The following is a 13,752-nucleotide window of genomic DNA, read 5'->3' as shown; positions in this document are numbered from 1 at the left end:
GATAAAATACGATAGGATGTACACGCACGATACGATGGGATACACGCACGATACGATAGGATACACGCACGATACGAGACACACGCGATACAATAGGACAGAACAAAATTTTGATTTCTACAACAAGATACCGGTATTTCTTTTTTAAAATTCGCACTCTTGAAACGCTTTAAAGTTTTGGTGTACGCTTCGTAAAATTTCAAATAATCATGAAAAACAAGCATGTGACCATGTAAGAAATGTCCAGTGTCTCTCTGTACAGCTATTAACACATGGTACATATACAGGCAAGAAACGCGATGACAGCACAGAGGCGCGCCCAAGTGAACAAACGTTTGGGAGATGCAGCACCCTTGTACCTTTATAAAACTTAATCTTCTAACTATGTCGCTGAGAATGTTTGCTGTCAAAATACGGGTGATACACAAAACCTGATACAAAGACGCGCACAGGTTCAATAGATGGTATATAAGTAGAATACGGGTGCGAAAAATCGGAAGGAAAATAGCCTTTATCAAAATATATTTTCAAATCACAACTTCCTATTTCTTGTTTCTACGTTCTATATATCGTATCTCGTTTTACGATTTGCGTTTCCCGAATCTAAACAGAATATATCTGTCATATCTGCCTATTAAACTTCTATGTACCTGTGACTGTCCTGCATCGCATAAAATCTCTTACAGTCTTCCTGAACTTCTTACTGAGAAAAGAGTAAATAAAAAAATTCGCGGAGTACGTCACCATAACGGCGCACTGCATGAACGCAGTGAACTGACTTTTGTTTACAAAACAATTCTTACAGTGGTTTCCATTAGCATACAAAAGGGACTTTACAACGATGTCCGGTACCGAGACAACAATCACTGACGTCACAATAGCTGACGTCAGGACTATCATTCTCCTAACATTGTCTTCCCTGTCGGCATTCTGGGAAATTTCACGTCTAGCGGAACTGGTTTTGAAAAAGAGCCTGATGAGTAGTGTGTTGAAAATAATCAAGATACTTATAGGGAAAACGACGGAGAACTCCATCAAAACCGTTTTTAAATCAGTTTTGGGTCTCCTCGTCCATATGCACCCTGACACTGTCTTACCCGTAACAACGGTAGAATTCACGTGTACCTCATCAAGGTGTTGTAGGTTGAGCATGTTATTGAAATCAACAGAGACCGTCAGGACGACAATGAAAATGACGATGCAGACCGTTTGTTTTACTTTAAGGAATGATCTTGCTTTGATAGGAAACGAAATGATCAAAAACCGATGTATTCCGAGTAAGGCTGTCAGGTATAACCCAGCCATGCTGCAGATATTCGGTAAACTAAAGAATAGAATATGAAAGGGGATGCACCAGACGTATGGGATATACTCGACACCGAATCCTAAACTATAGAAATACACTGAAGGAATAACAAGAGATATCATGTACAGCATGTTACAGAATGCAATGCCTATCAAAACCACGTGGCTGGGTGACCGGAAACGCCCACGCCAAAACACGATCACCATCAGAATATTCAGTGTGACAATCACCAAAACAAGGGCAGGGACCACCTTTCCGTACATGAACGCTTTAAAGTCATATTCTTCTGGCAACATCTTCCGAAGATGGAAGGCTTGTGGGGTTCCAGGCATTCCACCATCGCCCAATAAGGCACCATTTCCCAGACCTCTAGTTGTGTTCCATATGTTCGGGAGTGCTCCCCCTTTTCCACCAGTTCTAGATGGCTTGCCACTCTTTGAACTACAACAAAATTATATAACTTCCTAGACTTCAAGCCAACAAATTGAAAGAAAGAAATCGCTTCAATTTCAAATTTGCAGCATTTGCCTTTCATCTAAAGTTACAGTCTTTGAGACTAGACTTCGGGGCCATAAAACTTATATATGAGCTCACGTTTCATGTAAGTCTCACTTTTATACAAGGAACATGTAGTGAAAGTGAGACTTAGATCAAATCAAACGTAGCTAATCGGCTATTTCCATAACCACAAATAAACATAGTATGTAAATCGACGCCATCAGAATCGGTTGTTAGGTGTACCAAACTCCCCGTCGGGGCCTCATTACGTCACCTACATATTTGAGAGCAAACGAACTCTGGCGGAAGTTTATGTGTACTTAAATTTAACTATGACGTCACAGATATACGTTACAATATGAAATACGAGCTTTGGGGCTAAAAGAAATGCATCTAAAATATCATAATTATATAGCTAAGATATTCTACCACTATCAATTTCCACTTATATCTTTATAGATTGGAGTGAATAAGATGTTAATGGTGCCAATTATGCCAAAATCCAATCTTCTACATAACACATTCTGATAGTTCTAGCCTTTTAGTCTCATCCATATGCGCGCTTCCAGCGAATGAATGCATCAAATTGATGCAATCTTTGCGCCATTTCACGCCTGAGTCTTTTTTCTGTGACCGGGAAAGGACGAGCATGACCCGATTGGGATCAAATATAGGCTTGTCTAAACTTAATTACCCTTGAGCCAGGTCTTCTATCGTCAGGGTACAAATTGTATTCCTTTATCAACCAACTTTTTTTTATATGCAGCAGAATTTATTCAAATGCCAATTCTATATACCTCAGTAAAATTGACATGAAAGACACCCTAAAGCCTTCCACATGTGCGTCATATTTGGAAGTTTTACAGAATACTAAAGTTTTTGCTAAACTAACGATTAGATTTGACGGCAAACTTTACATTCATGTGACAAAATTCCATTGCCACCTGCATACGGGGTATAGTTCCGCCAAACTAATTCGATACGAAAAAGCATATTTTGCGTATGATCAATTTTTAAACCGAGGCAGATTTCTGAGTAATAGGGATTTCAAAAGTCTAATTCAAAGTCAACATTCCGCAACTGCTATGCTTGTTATCATGGTAAAGGTCGAATGTTCCCTGGTTCGATTCGCTTAGGCCGTTCTTTTCACCCTCATTATAACTATGTAATTTTGAAGCTTCTTTAGATTTTGACTGCGGATAACTCCGTTTACATGATCAAGACATAGGACTCACGGCTGGGGTGACCGTTCAACAGCGAATACTTATTCTTACTAGGCACCTGATCCCACCTCTGGTGTTTTCAGGGTGGGTGTTTGCCCTGATTTATATATTTCATAGGGTGTATAAAAACGAGCCTCTGATAATTACAACAATAACAAAAATGTTCTTAAAAGCTAAGACGCAACACTTTATGTTACGCAGAAAAATGTCAGTGGAAGAATGTATCATTATGATATATAGCGTGCCACCTTCACCATTAAGAATGACCCATGGCGGATAAGACTGCTTACTCCTCTCTCTCCTCTGACCTCACTTCTGGTGTTTCCGGGGGTCCGTGTTTGCCTTTCTCTTAATTTTGTATTCTTTATAGGAGTTGCGAAATTAATCACTGTTCGTTATCTTCAATTTTTCATTAGAAATTGTCCAGTAATAATAGAACAATAATGTAGGAGAAAATAGTACCAATTGTGCTCCTTTGTTAGCTGACCTGTTTTTATATTCATATGAAGCAGAATTTATTCAAAAACTTCTACGTGAGAAGAAAAAATCTCTCGCTGTGACCTTCAATTCGACTTTTAGATATATCGATGACGTTTTGTCTATTAACAATGATAGCTTTCATTCATATGTCGATTTGATATATCCCTGTGAGCTCGAAATAAAGGACACCACAGAGTCGTCCACTTCTGCTTCATACTTAGATATTTTATTGAAAGTAGACATTAACGGCAAACTGACAACTCAACTGTATGACAAATGGGATGATTTCAGCTTCTCCATCGTCAACTTCCCACATTTATGTAGCAATATTCCATTATCACCTGCATATGGTGTTTATATATCTCAACTGATTCGATATGCAAGAGCTTGTTCTGGGTATAGTCAGTTTTTAAATCGAGGTAAGCTACTGACAAACAAGTTGATGGTACAGGGATTTCAACAGTCTCGATTGAAGTCAGCATTTCGCAAATTCTATGGTCGTTATAACGATCTAGTTCGTCAATACAACCTCGCATTGGGTCAAATGCTGTCTGACGTGTTTCATACCGATTGTTAAGCCGTTCTTGGCACACTGATTTGACTGCGGATAACTCCGTTTACCTGATCAGGATATGGGGCTCACGGCGGGTGTGACCGGTCAACAGGGGATGCTTACTCCTCCTAGGCACCTGATCCCACCTCTGGTGTGTCCAGGGGTCCGTGTTTGCCCAACTATCTATTTTGTATTGCTTGTAGTAGTTATGAGATTGATCACTGTTCGTTATCTTCACCTTGCCTTTCTTGAAGTCAAATTAAGAACGAAAAAATATCCGTCGGTACTGATGTATTGATATGTTAGTTCTAATTGTGGTTCATCCAATAAATCTATTCGGTTCAGTTTAATGCGTTCAGATCTTCAGCCTCAGAATTGGGGTGGACGGATGTTCGTATTGAGAATACCCTGTATATAGTGAAATATTCGCCCCCATTTTATTTTCGCTCCTTTCGCCTTGTTGTCAGAGGGCGAATTCAAGCAAGAGACCCATGGACAACATCGCTCACCTGAGTCACCTGGGCTTATATTTGAAGATTTCCCCCTATATATTCGCTTGTAAATATTTGTAGGTAAAAATTGATCCCCTATTGTGGCCCCAAACTACTCCCAGTGGCCATGATTTTAACAAACTTGAATCTGCACTATGTCAGGAAGTTTTCATGTTAATGTATTCTTTTCCGGCCCAGTGATTCTTTAGAATTTTTTTTAAAAATTTCCCCTATATACATGTATAACTATATGTAAAATTTTGATCCCCTATTGTGGTCCCATCCTACCCCTGGGGGACATGATTTTAAAAAGGTTGAATTTGCACTTTGTCAGGAAGCTTCCATGTAAATATAAAATTTTCTGTGGTTCTTGAGAAGATTTTTAAAGATTTTCCCTATACAATGTACATGTATATTTGTGTACAAAACTTTGATCCCCTATTTTGGCCCCACCCTACCCCGGGGTATGGTTTTAAGAAATTTGAATCTGCACTAGGTCAGAAAGCTTGTATGCAAATTTGTACTTTTCTGGTCCATTGGTTCTTAAGAAGAAGATTTTCCCTATATATTTGTATGTAAAACTTTAATTTCCTATTGTGGCCCCATCCTACCCCCGGGGCCATGATTTTAAGAAACTGAAATTTGCACTACATCGGGCAGCTTTCATGTAAACTTCAGCTCTTCTTGCCCTGTGGTTCTTGAGAAGATTTTTAAATGAACCCACTCTATTTTTGCATTTTTCTGATTACCTCCCATTTGAAGAAGGCATGGACCTTCATTTGAACAAACTTGAAAGTTCGTCATCCAAGGATGCATTTTACCAAGTTTGGTTGCCATTGGCCAAGTTGTTCTGGAGAAGAAATCGAAAATGTAAAAAGTTTACAGGCGGACAGACGACGAACAATAGGCGATCAGAAAAGCTCACTTGAGCTTTCAACTCAGGTGAGCTTAAAACGGATGAAAATAGTTTGTTTTCTCCTTTAACAAGATTGTGTCTGGGGAAATTTAAAAAGTGGCAAAACCATTTGCAAGTGTACAAAGTCACAAAATAACACAAGGCAAAAATAACCCTGTAAACAGTGCCTGTTCCCATAGTCAAACCTGTAAACAGTGCGTGCTCCCCTAGTCAAACTTGATATTTTCAAATTAATCAGCGACTCTTTTGTTGTTGTTAAGACTCCGAGTACTGGGTTCTATAACCAGCATTAGGAATTTATCCATCGACATAAGAACAGAACATACATGGAGCTACGCCGCGACTTTCAGACAAATGAAGCGATTCTTTGGCTTTAACGGTGGTTGAATATAGTTATGCTACATTAACTGGAAATGGTCACACAAGCAGAATAAGTAATGTCTCTGTCTGGTAATAAGTAAATGAATACTACTTACGTTACTCTCTCCATGACCAACGTCTTTCACAGAACAGTCAAAACAAACAGGTGCTCTCTCACAGAACAGTCAAAACAGGTACTCTTATAAAAGACGATACACCAAATCTGAACGCCAAACCAACATGCGTGCTGGATAGATATATATGTCCAATGATGTACCAATATAGGTGTAGCGAATTAATTAGTTTGTTTGATATTGTTTCACAAAAACTAATCATGGAGATTTGAAATACAATCCTGTATCTGACACCAAAACCTGAATTTTCCATTTTAGTAAACGTTCAGAAGAGTACTGAAGCACTATCGAAATGACATGGTGGGTTATTTCACAGTTATGTCGTGTTTTACTGTCAAATGAGGGTGTCTCATTATTTTCAAATATATATTCGTCACAAAGGTAATTATCAATTAATAAATCTTAGTACGAGAAGAAAGTAGATTTTTATTCACACTTGTCATTGAAATTATCAAACACCTTCAAATGTAAAAGCGTGAAGGCACAAATGATTTCTATTTCTGATAAATCTAATCAATAGTTCAAGTGAATGTTACACATTGAAGTGTATTACCTATTTGTTTCAAATTCACGCATTTTCGTCTACCTAAAAATCACCCAAATTGCATCCTAAATGCAATGTTCGACAATTCGTTTTGCAATGTTAGTAATGTTCGCATTATGTGTTGAAATCTTACATTTTGTGTAATTACTGTAGATTGAAGGACCTGTTAAAAAAAACTATCATTTGCATAGAACTCTTCTCTCAACCAGCCCCCTAAAAACCCCAAACAAACGGAAGGGGGTAACTGTATTGTAAATATTCTAAATATAAGGTGCTTTACATTGATGACTCGTATATCGGAACATCACTCGGCCTTTTCCGGGGTTTATTAACCGGAAAAGGCCGAGTATGTTCCGACTGACGCCCTGGATGTCAATGTTGTGTACAGCAATAAAACATGAAAAGAGACGCTCTCTTCGAAACCCAGAGCTACATGTAGTCGCTGAAACGAAGAAAATTCACAACATCGTGATGTAGTAAAGAATATCACTATTTAGTCAACTTCTTGTTTGTTTAAACGGAATTACCTGAACCGCATGTAGATCGCTCCCTGCTCAAAAGCCATAAGCACCGAGCACAGGCCTAAATTTTGTAGTCCTTCGCCGGCAATGTTGACCTCTCCATATGAGTGAAATATTCTCGAGCAGGACGTTAAACAACATACAACCAATCAATCCTTATTTTCCCTGTTATGTGACGAATACCTTTGTCATGCTTTGGAAGACCACATTTCATTAATATGCAAATGCAATTGGTTGTTAGGTTACATTTACAGCAGGTTGAACTTAGCAATAACGTTGGCACATACGGTATATAAAATTATATGCAGTATATTTTGATTTCTAAATTTCGATCTGCATGGAGGCGTTTCAAGTTGCAGTAATATGATATCCGGTATTCTACCCAATTTAACTGAAATAAGGATAATACATTTTTTTTATAAGGGAGGGGGAGAGAAAAGTGATTGACAGGAAGAACATTTCTTAATGATTAAAACAAAAGTGAAAGGACTGGCATATTGCACCGTATCAAAAATAAAATAAACGATCCTGTCAAATCATAATACTTTGTGAACTTACGTTTGAACTGAATATTATAGCGAAACACCTCGAGTTTTGATCATTGGTAGTTCGTTGTAAATACAGTATCACGCTTTAGCACCACCATTGTACTTTAGTACCGACAGCATACTTTAATACAGGCATTATCTGTCAGCAGCAGCATCATCACATTTACAACATTATATCTATTTGTAAGTTTTGGAATCCAGTATAAGTACGGTAACTCATATTCATTCGTTCCATTGATTAAGTTATAAAATGTTGTTATACCTGAAGCCTGATTTTTAAGAATTTTGTCTTTAGAAAGGCGTGGTCAGTATAAGTTGGATTACTAGATATGGAATTAAAGCCAAGTTTGTTTATAATACATTTGTAGTAATAAGCCTTACAAACAATGACAACATTGTTACAAGCTTTGTGAGCTGAAACCAAAACATATTATTCCTCATGTAACCTATCCAATTGTTTCACCATTTCTGGTTTACTAAACACAGAAGGACAGATGGTACACATGTTTGTTTTAACATGAATAATACAAGATTTTTATATTCATCTAATACTTTTATCCATTCTGACAACTTTTCAAGTGCCTCTTTTCCTGGTATAATCTTCCACGGACATTGTGATGGGTAATGAATTCATTATGTATATATATCCAAGTACAAACTTTTTTTGGATTCTTCAAATAACGTATTCGAAGCTTTCATTGGAACATAGTAAAAATTCACTAGTGCGAATATGATGTGGACCTAAATGACTATTGACGTAAGGTAAAAGTAAATTATTCCCTATCCAGAGTTCCGTGTGCTGCTCGCACTTGCGCAACGCGCCCTCTGGTGAAAGAATGATGAGACATCGTTCATTTGAAGGGGGTGGGGGTGGGGGTGGTGGATATTTTCTTTTTTGTATGACATATGTCTTGGATAAAAAGTAAAGACTATTTACTTTTACATTTTAAATATAATTTACATTAGAGTAACATACTTTTCTTATCTTCACCTTGTCAACTCTTTGTCTATCGTCTGTCCGTCCGTCTGTACGTCTATCTGTCTGTCCGTCTGTATGTCTATCTGTCTGTAAACTTTTAACATTTTTATCTTGACCTGATCCACTGGGCCAATTTCTTTTAAAATTCGAGTCTGTTGAAATATAAAGTCATGTCCCTTCACAGGAAAGATGATAAAAGAAAAGGCAAAACCAACAGGCCAGAAAAAATAAAATACATACGCCATCTTCCCGACATAGTGTATATTTAAGTTTATTCAGATCATGGCCAAGATGTAGAGTGAGGCCACAATGGGGGATCAAACCTTTACTTGCAGATATACACAGACTATCACTATTAGTCATATGCAAGCATTTTCAGATTCAAGATTCTTCAAGTTGTGGACTCTGAATTTAGGGTGGTGTCAAAGTAGGGGATCAGAGTCTTACATGCGGATAGATGTGAAAATCTTCTTAAGAACAACATCGGCCACTGTAGCTCAGTGGTAGGACGTTCGGTTCACAACTTGTTCGAGCCCCGCTCCTGCCATGGCAGTGTCAAACCCAAGACATTAAAATAGGTAGTGATTGCTCCTTCGCCAAACGCCCGGCATTTAGAAGTGATAATCACTGATCTCTCGAACATGACCTTAAATACGGAGGTCCCGTGTTGCGGTAGGGTTTGGCACGATAAAGAACCCTCACTGCTACTGCCCTGAGCGCTAGGCATAGGTCTAAATTTGTACTTCACCTACAGCTGGTGACATCTCAATATGAGATACTCACAGGAAAATTTAATATTTTCGACGAAGCGTAAAACAAGCAAACAGCCAATCAAAACAATGTTAGGAGCAGCGAGGTTATGATTAGTCATATCAATGTGCAAGCACCTTCAGATAGTGCAAATTCAAATTTGTTCAAATCATGACACCCCCTCTCCCGGGGAAGGTTGAGGCTACAATAGGGGATCAAAGTTTTACAAAATAATTTAAAAATCTTCATCTCAACGACAGCAAGGCGGTGATTAGTGATATGTAAATATCTTCAAGTAGTGAAAATTCAACTTTGTTTAATTCAGGGGTCCCCGGTGTAGGGTGGTACCGCAACATAAGATCACAGTTTTATGTGAGGATATTCAGAAAATTGATTAAAAACAACTCTTTCCAAGATAACAGTAACAGGGCCACATATCCACATGCAAATGTTTTGTGACCGTTCGCAGTAGCTCAGTGATAAGGCGTTCGCTTCGTAGCCGGGAGGCCGTAGGTTCGAGCCCCGCTCGTGCTATGGCCGCGCCAAACCTAAGACGTTAAAATAAACAGTAGCGATTGCTCCTTCGCCGAACTCTCGGCATTGATAACCACGGGTCTTTCGGATATGATTTTACAAACGGGGGTCCCGTTTTGTGACTGGCGTTGGTACAATAAAATACCTTTACTGCTATGGCCCTGAGCGCTAAGCATAAGTCTGAATTTGTGGTACTTCACCTGTACAGTTGGTGAAGTCTCAATATGAGGGAAAAATTCTCGACGAGACGTACAAATAAATCAATCAAATGTATGAATTCAAGGGTTTTCATTGACCTTGTTACCATAACTTCGAAGTTTGTCAAACTTCATATTTCATGTGTGCATTCTTTGTGATAGACCGTTATTTTCGTACCAAAGATTTTAACCATATAAGGCAATGTGAACTAAAATTCGGCTGTCCAAATGAGCTTTCCGGATTGTTTGTCATATGTATGCAAAGTTTGCCATATTTCATCTTCTCCATTGAAATTTGAAATTCTTCTCGCTCGGTCAGAAAAGTTTAAATTTAAATGAAAACTTTCTGGCATTCACATGGTACAGAATCATGTTTGTTCAAATCATTGCCCCCAGATGTAGGATGGAACCACAATACTAGACCAAAGATTTGCATGTTTTGCTTACAGTCGAGAACAGCTGAGCTATGGTTATTCATATTCAGCATCTCGCAAATTCTATGTTCGTTGTAGTGATCTAATTTACAAATACAAAGCATCACTAAGTCGAATGTTGTCTGACGTGTTTCAAACCAAATGTTAGGCCGTTCTTTTCATACTACTGTTGACTACGGATTACTCCATTTACCTAATCTGTACCAAGATCGGTCAACAAGGGATGCTTACTCTAATAATTTTTCTCTGCATTAAATATTAATACAAGCAATCGATCTAATATACGTCACTCATTAGCACTTCGATCAGTCTATTGTCTTAATTTGCTGCAGAGAAAACATATTGATTTGCAAGCCGAAAGTAGTAGAAAGTGTATATACATTAGTAAATTTAGTGCAATCTTTTCTGTACTTATTAAACCTATGTAAATCCTTATACATGTTATATAAGTGAGGAAGACTACCTGTATTTATTAACTCGTTTCAAATACAAGCCACCCGCTGAAGGTGGACCATCCACCGCCATGGAGGTGTGTCCCGGAAGTACTGCGGATGTGGACAACGTCCCCAACCTCTAACGGAGCTGGAACTACACCGGTACAGCTCGAGTACGCAGCAGTCTGCGCAAGGTTGTTGCAGTCATTCAGCTGGTAGCGCACTCCGTTCACTAACAGCTCGGTGTCAAATATGTTGCCCGACGATGTCAATATTTCCCAGCTGAAGACGTAGAACCCTTTGACAGGAGCAGTAAAGCGACCATTAGAGGGATCGTAACAGTTGTGGAAGTTACTGCGGACACCGTCAAACACAACGTCTACTTGGGATGACGTAGAATACGTTAAGGTGGTCTTCCTATAGGCCGAAAAGTACACAGGAGACGGCGTTCTACCTAAATGAAAATCAAATAGACTTTAAAAGTTGGTGTGCCTATTTTATCATAAGTTTTCGCGCAGTACTTCACATGCGATTGCCTTGCCTATGGGTAATTTTACGTGCTAAAGTCGCGCATGGTTGGTATGCAGAATATTCCGCAAGCGTATATACTAAACTGTTGGTGTGTGTCGGTACATCCATCGTCGCAAGCCACGCCTATTGTCTCCGTTTACAATACGTCACAAACAAGCCACGCCTATTGTCTCCGTTTAGAATACGTCATAAACAAGCCACGCCTATTGTCTCCGTTTACACTACGTCACAAACAAGCCACGCCTATTGTCTCCGTTTACAATACGTCAGATGCCGTGGCTGTGCGATTAAAATAATCCTCGACCTCATGAATATTTATGTTCATTAGTCAACCAATCGGTGAGCTTCCATGACGTTCTCTCTCTCTCTCTCTCTCTCTCTCTCTCTCTCTCTCTTGGTGGAAAGAAAACCGTTCGGAGGTCATTGCGTGCTCGTAGCGGAATAAGCCGAATATTGTCGATTGAGAATAAAGTGGACACCTTTTTAGCTGTTGTAATTAATGGACGCTTCTTTGTTTACTTCACCGGTTTAATAAATTTACCATATAATATGCGTAACCACGCCGCTCTCTTTAGGTAATTGTCCGATCAACTCTCGTCTTTCAGATTTCAACACATCAACTTTACCCCGAATTTCCTCATCAAGTTTGAGAATACAATTAAGTTTATTAACACAAAATTTACAAGCTTAACACTGCTGTTAATGCGAATTTCATTTCATAAATACTTATAAAACTTTACTTGCTTTTGTAAACAGGGATATGTAGCTTTTTTTTTTTGTCCATTATTACTTGTAAACAAATACTGGACGTATCATTAACATACCGGAAATCTGTTATGACTGTGATTGGTCAAAACAATTATCGCGTCATTTTATAAATATTCATAAAAAAGTGTTTCGCTGATCATACAGCCACGGTTTGAGGTAGGGTAGGTACTACCGGACTCAGTAACCGTGGCTAGCGACGAAGAGGTGTATCGCGCAAGTGCCACTACCACGGGTTCTGTCGGAACTCAGTCTTTACAACACCGCAAGATGAATCAAGGTACATGTGTATAGGGCTCACGGAGGGTGTGACCGGTCGACAAGGGATGCTTACTCCTCCTAGGCACCTGATCCCATCCCTGTTGTATCCAGGGGACCGTGTTTGCCAAACTCTCTTCTTTTTTTATTCTTTATAGAATTACCCAATGTTCCTTATCCTCGCCTTTTCATCAAGATTTCCATTCAGAGAACAGCATCAGTGTGGAAATCGGACACGTGTTTTGGCAGACTTTTCTTATCACCATTACAACATACTTCTCAAAGGTCAGGCAATCGCAGCACAAGTTATTGAAGACTAGGTCATTCGCCACTTTCCGGTATTGTGCCGGTTTAATTTATCCGAATTTTCCAGACTTTACCTCAATATAAATCATTTGATATTTCGAAAAATCTTATAAGTCGATCGGCGAAATAATCTTTAATTCATGCGATACATGACCACTTATCGCGTTTTGCTTGCTACAAATTTATTTTGGAGTTTAAAAACAATTTCGCATCCAAAAATAGTTTTAATCCTATTAATTTACCTGCGGATATTTTAGACTTCAGGTCTGCGTTTTCTTGTTTCAGTGCATTCACCTCCTGAGTCAGTCCCTGGATAAGCGTCTCGACATGAGTCAATCTTTGGTCCATAACGGACGGGTCTGTCAGGAGTAAACCGTCACTACCGCAGAAAAATAACCCCACAAGAGTGATCAAAACAGCGAAATCCAGCGCCATGTTTTGTAGACGGACCTGAACGCAATGCGAGATAAGATAGCCCGTACAACTTTCAGTGTATATACATACTAAAATCCATTATACATGTACTGTAGATAATTTATTTCGCGAGACAATATTTATGTTAACCCTTTGGTCATAGCCGAATCAGATGTCTAGCAGGAGTAAGCATCCCCTGTTGATCGGTCACATCCGCCGTGAGCCCTAGATCTTGATGAGGTAGACAGGATTAATTTGATCAAATGACAGTTTGTTGATACCTCGTTTTATTAACCCGAGGGGATCCGGGTAGAATAGGTCCTCAATACCCTTGCTTGTCAAAAGAGACAACTAAATGGGGTGGTCCTTCGGATAAGACCGCAAAAACCGAGGTCCCGTGTCACAGCAGGTGTGGCATGATAAAGATTCCTCCCTGCTCAAAGGTCGTAAGCGCCGAGCATGTGTTTAAATTTTTGCAGCCCTTTACTGGCAATGGTGACGTCTCCATATGAGTGAAATATTCTTGAGTGGTAGTATATACAACCAATCAATCAAATTACGTCACAAAACTCAAAA

The 13,752-nt window shown here is 39.0% G+C and overlaps 1 protein-coding gene across 1 annotated transcript; it reads right to left on the bottom strand.

Annotated features, from left to right (window-relative positions):
- Positions 1-10,918: 10,918 nt before the first annotated feature.
- LOC125662570 (complement C1q-like protein 3) lies at positions 10,919-13,275 on the bottom strand. Its single transcript, XM_048894818.2, has 2 exons — positions 13,005-13,275; positions 10,919-11,356 (listed from the first exon to the last, which is right to left on the bottom strand). Exons 1-2 carry the CDS (start codon positions 13,195-13,197, stop codon positions 10,941-10,943), a joined length of 609 nt encoding a protein of 202 aa, XP_048750775.2. The 5' UTR covers positions 13,198-13,275; the 3' UTR covers positions 10,919-10,940.
- Positions 13,276-13,752: the final 477 nt, after the last annotated feature.

The sequence above is a fragment of the Ostrea edulis genome, chromosome 8 (assembly GCF_947568905.1).
Source record: "Ostrea edulis chromosome 8, xbOstEdul1.1, whole genome shotgun sequence".
NCBI lineage: Eukaryota > Metazoa > Mollusca > Bivalvia > Ostreida > Ostreidae > Ostrea > Ostrea edulis.
Note: the sequence above shows the minus strand (reverse complement) of the source record. Positions and strands in the feature narration are given on the sequence as shown.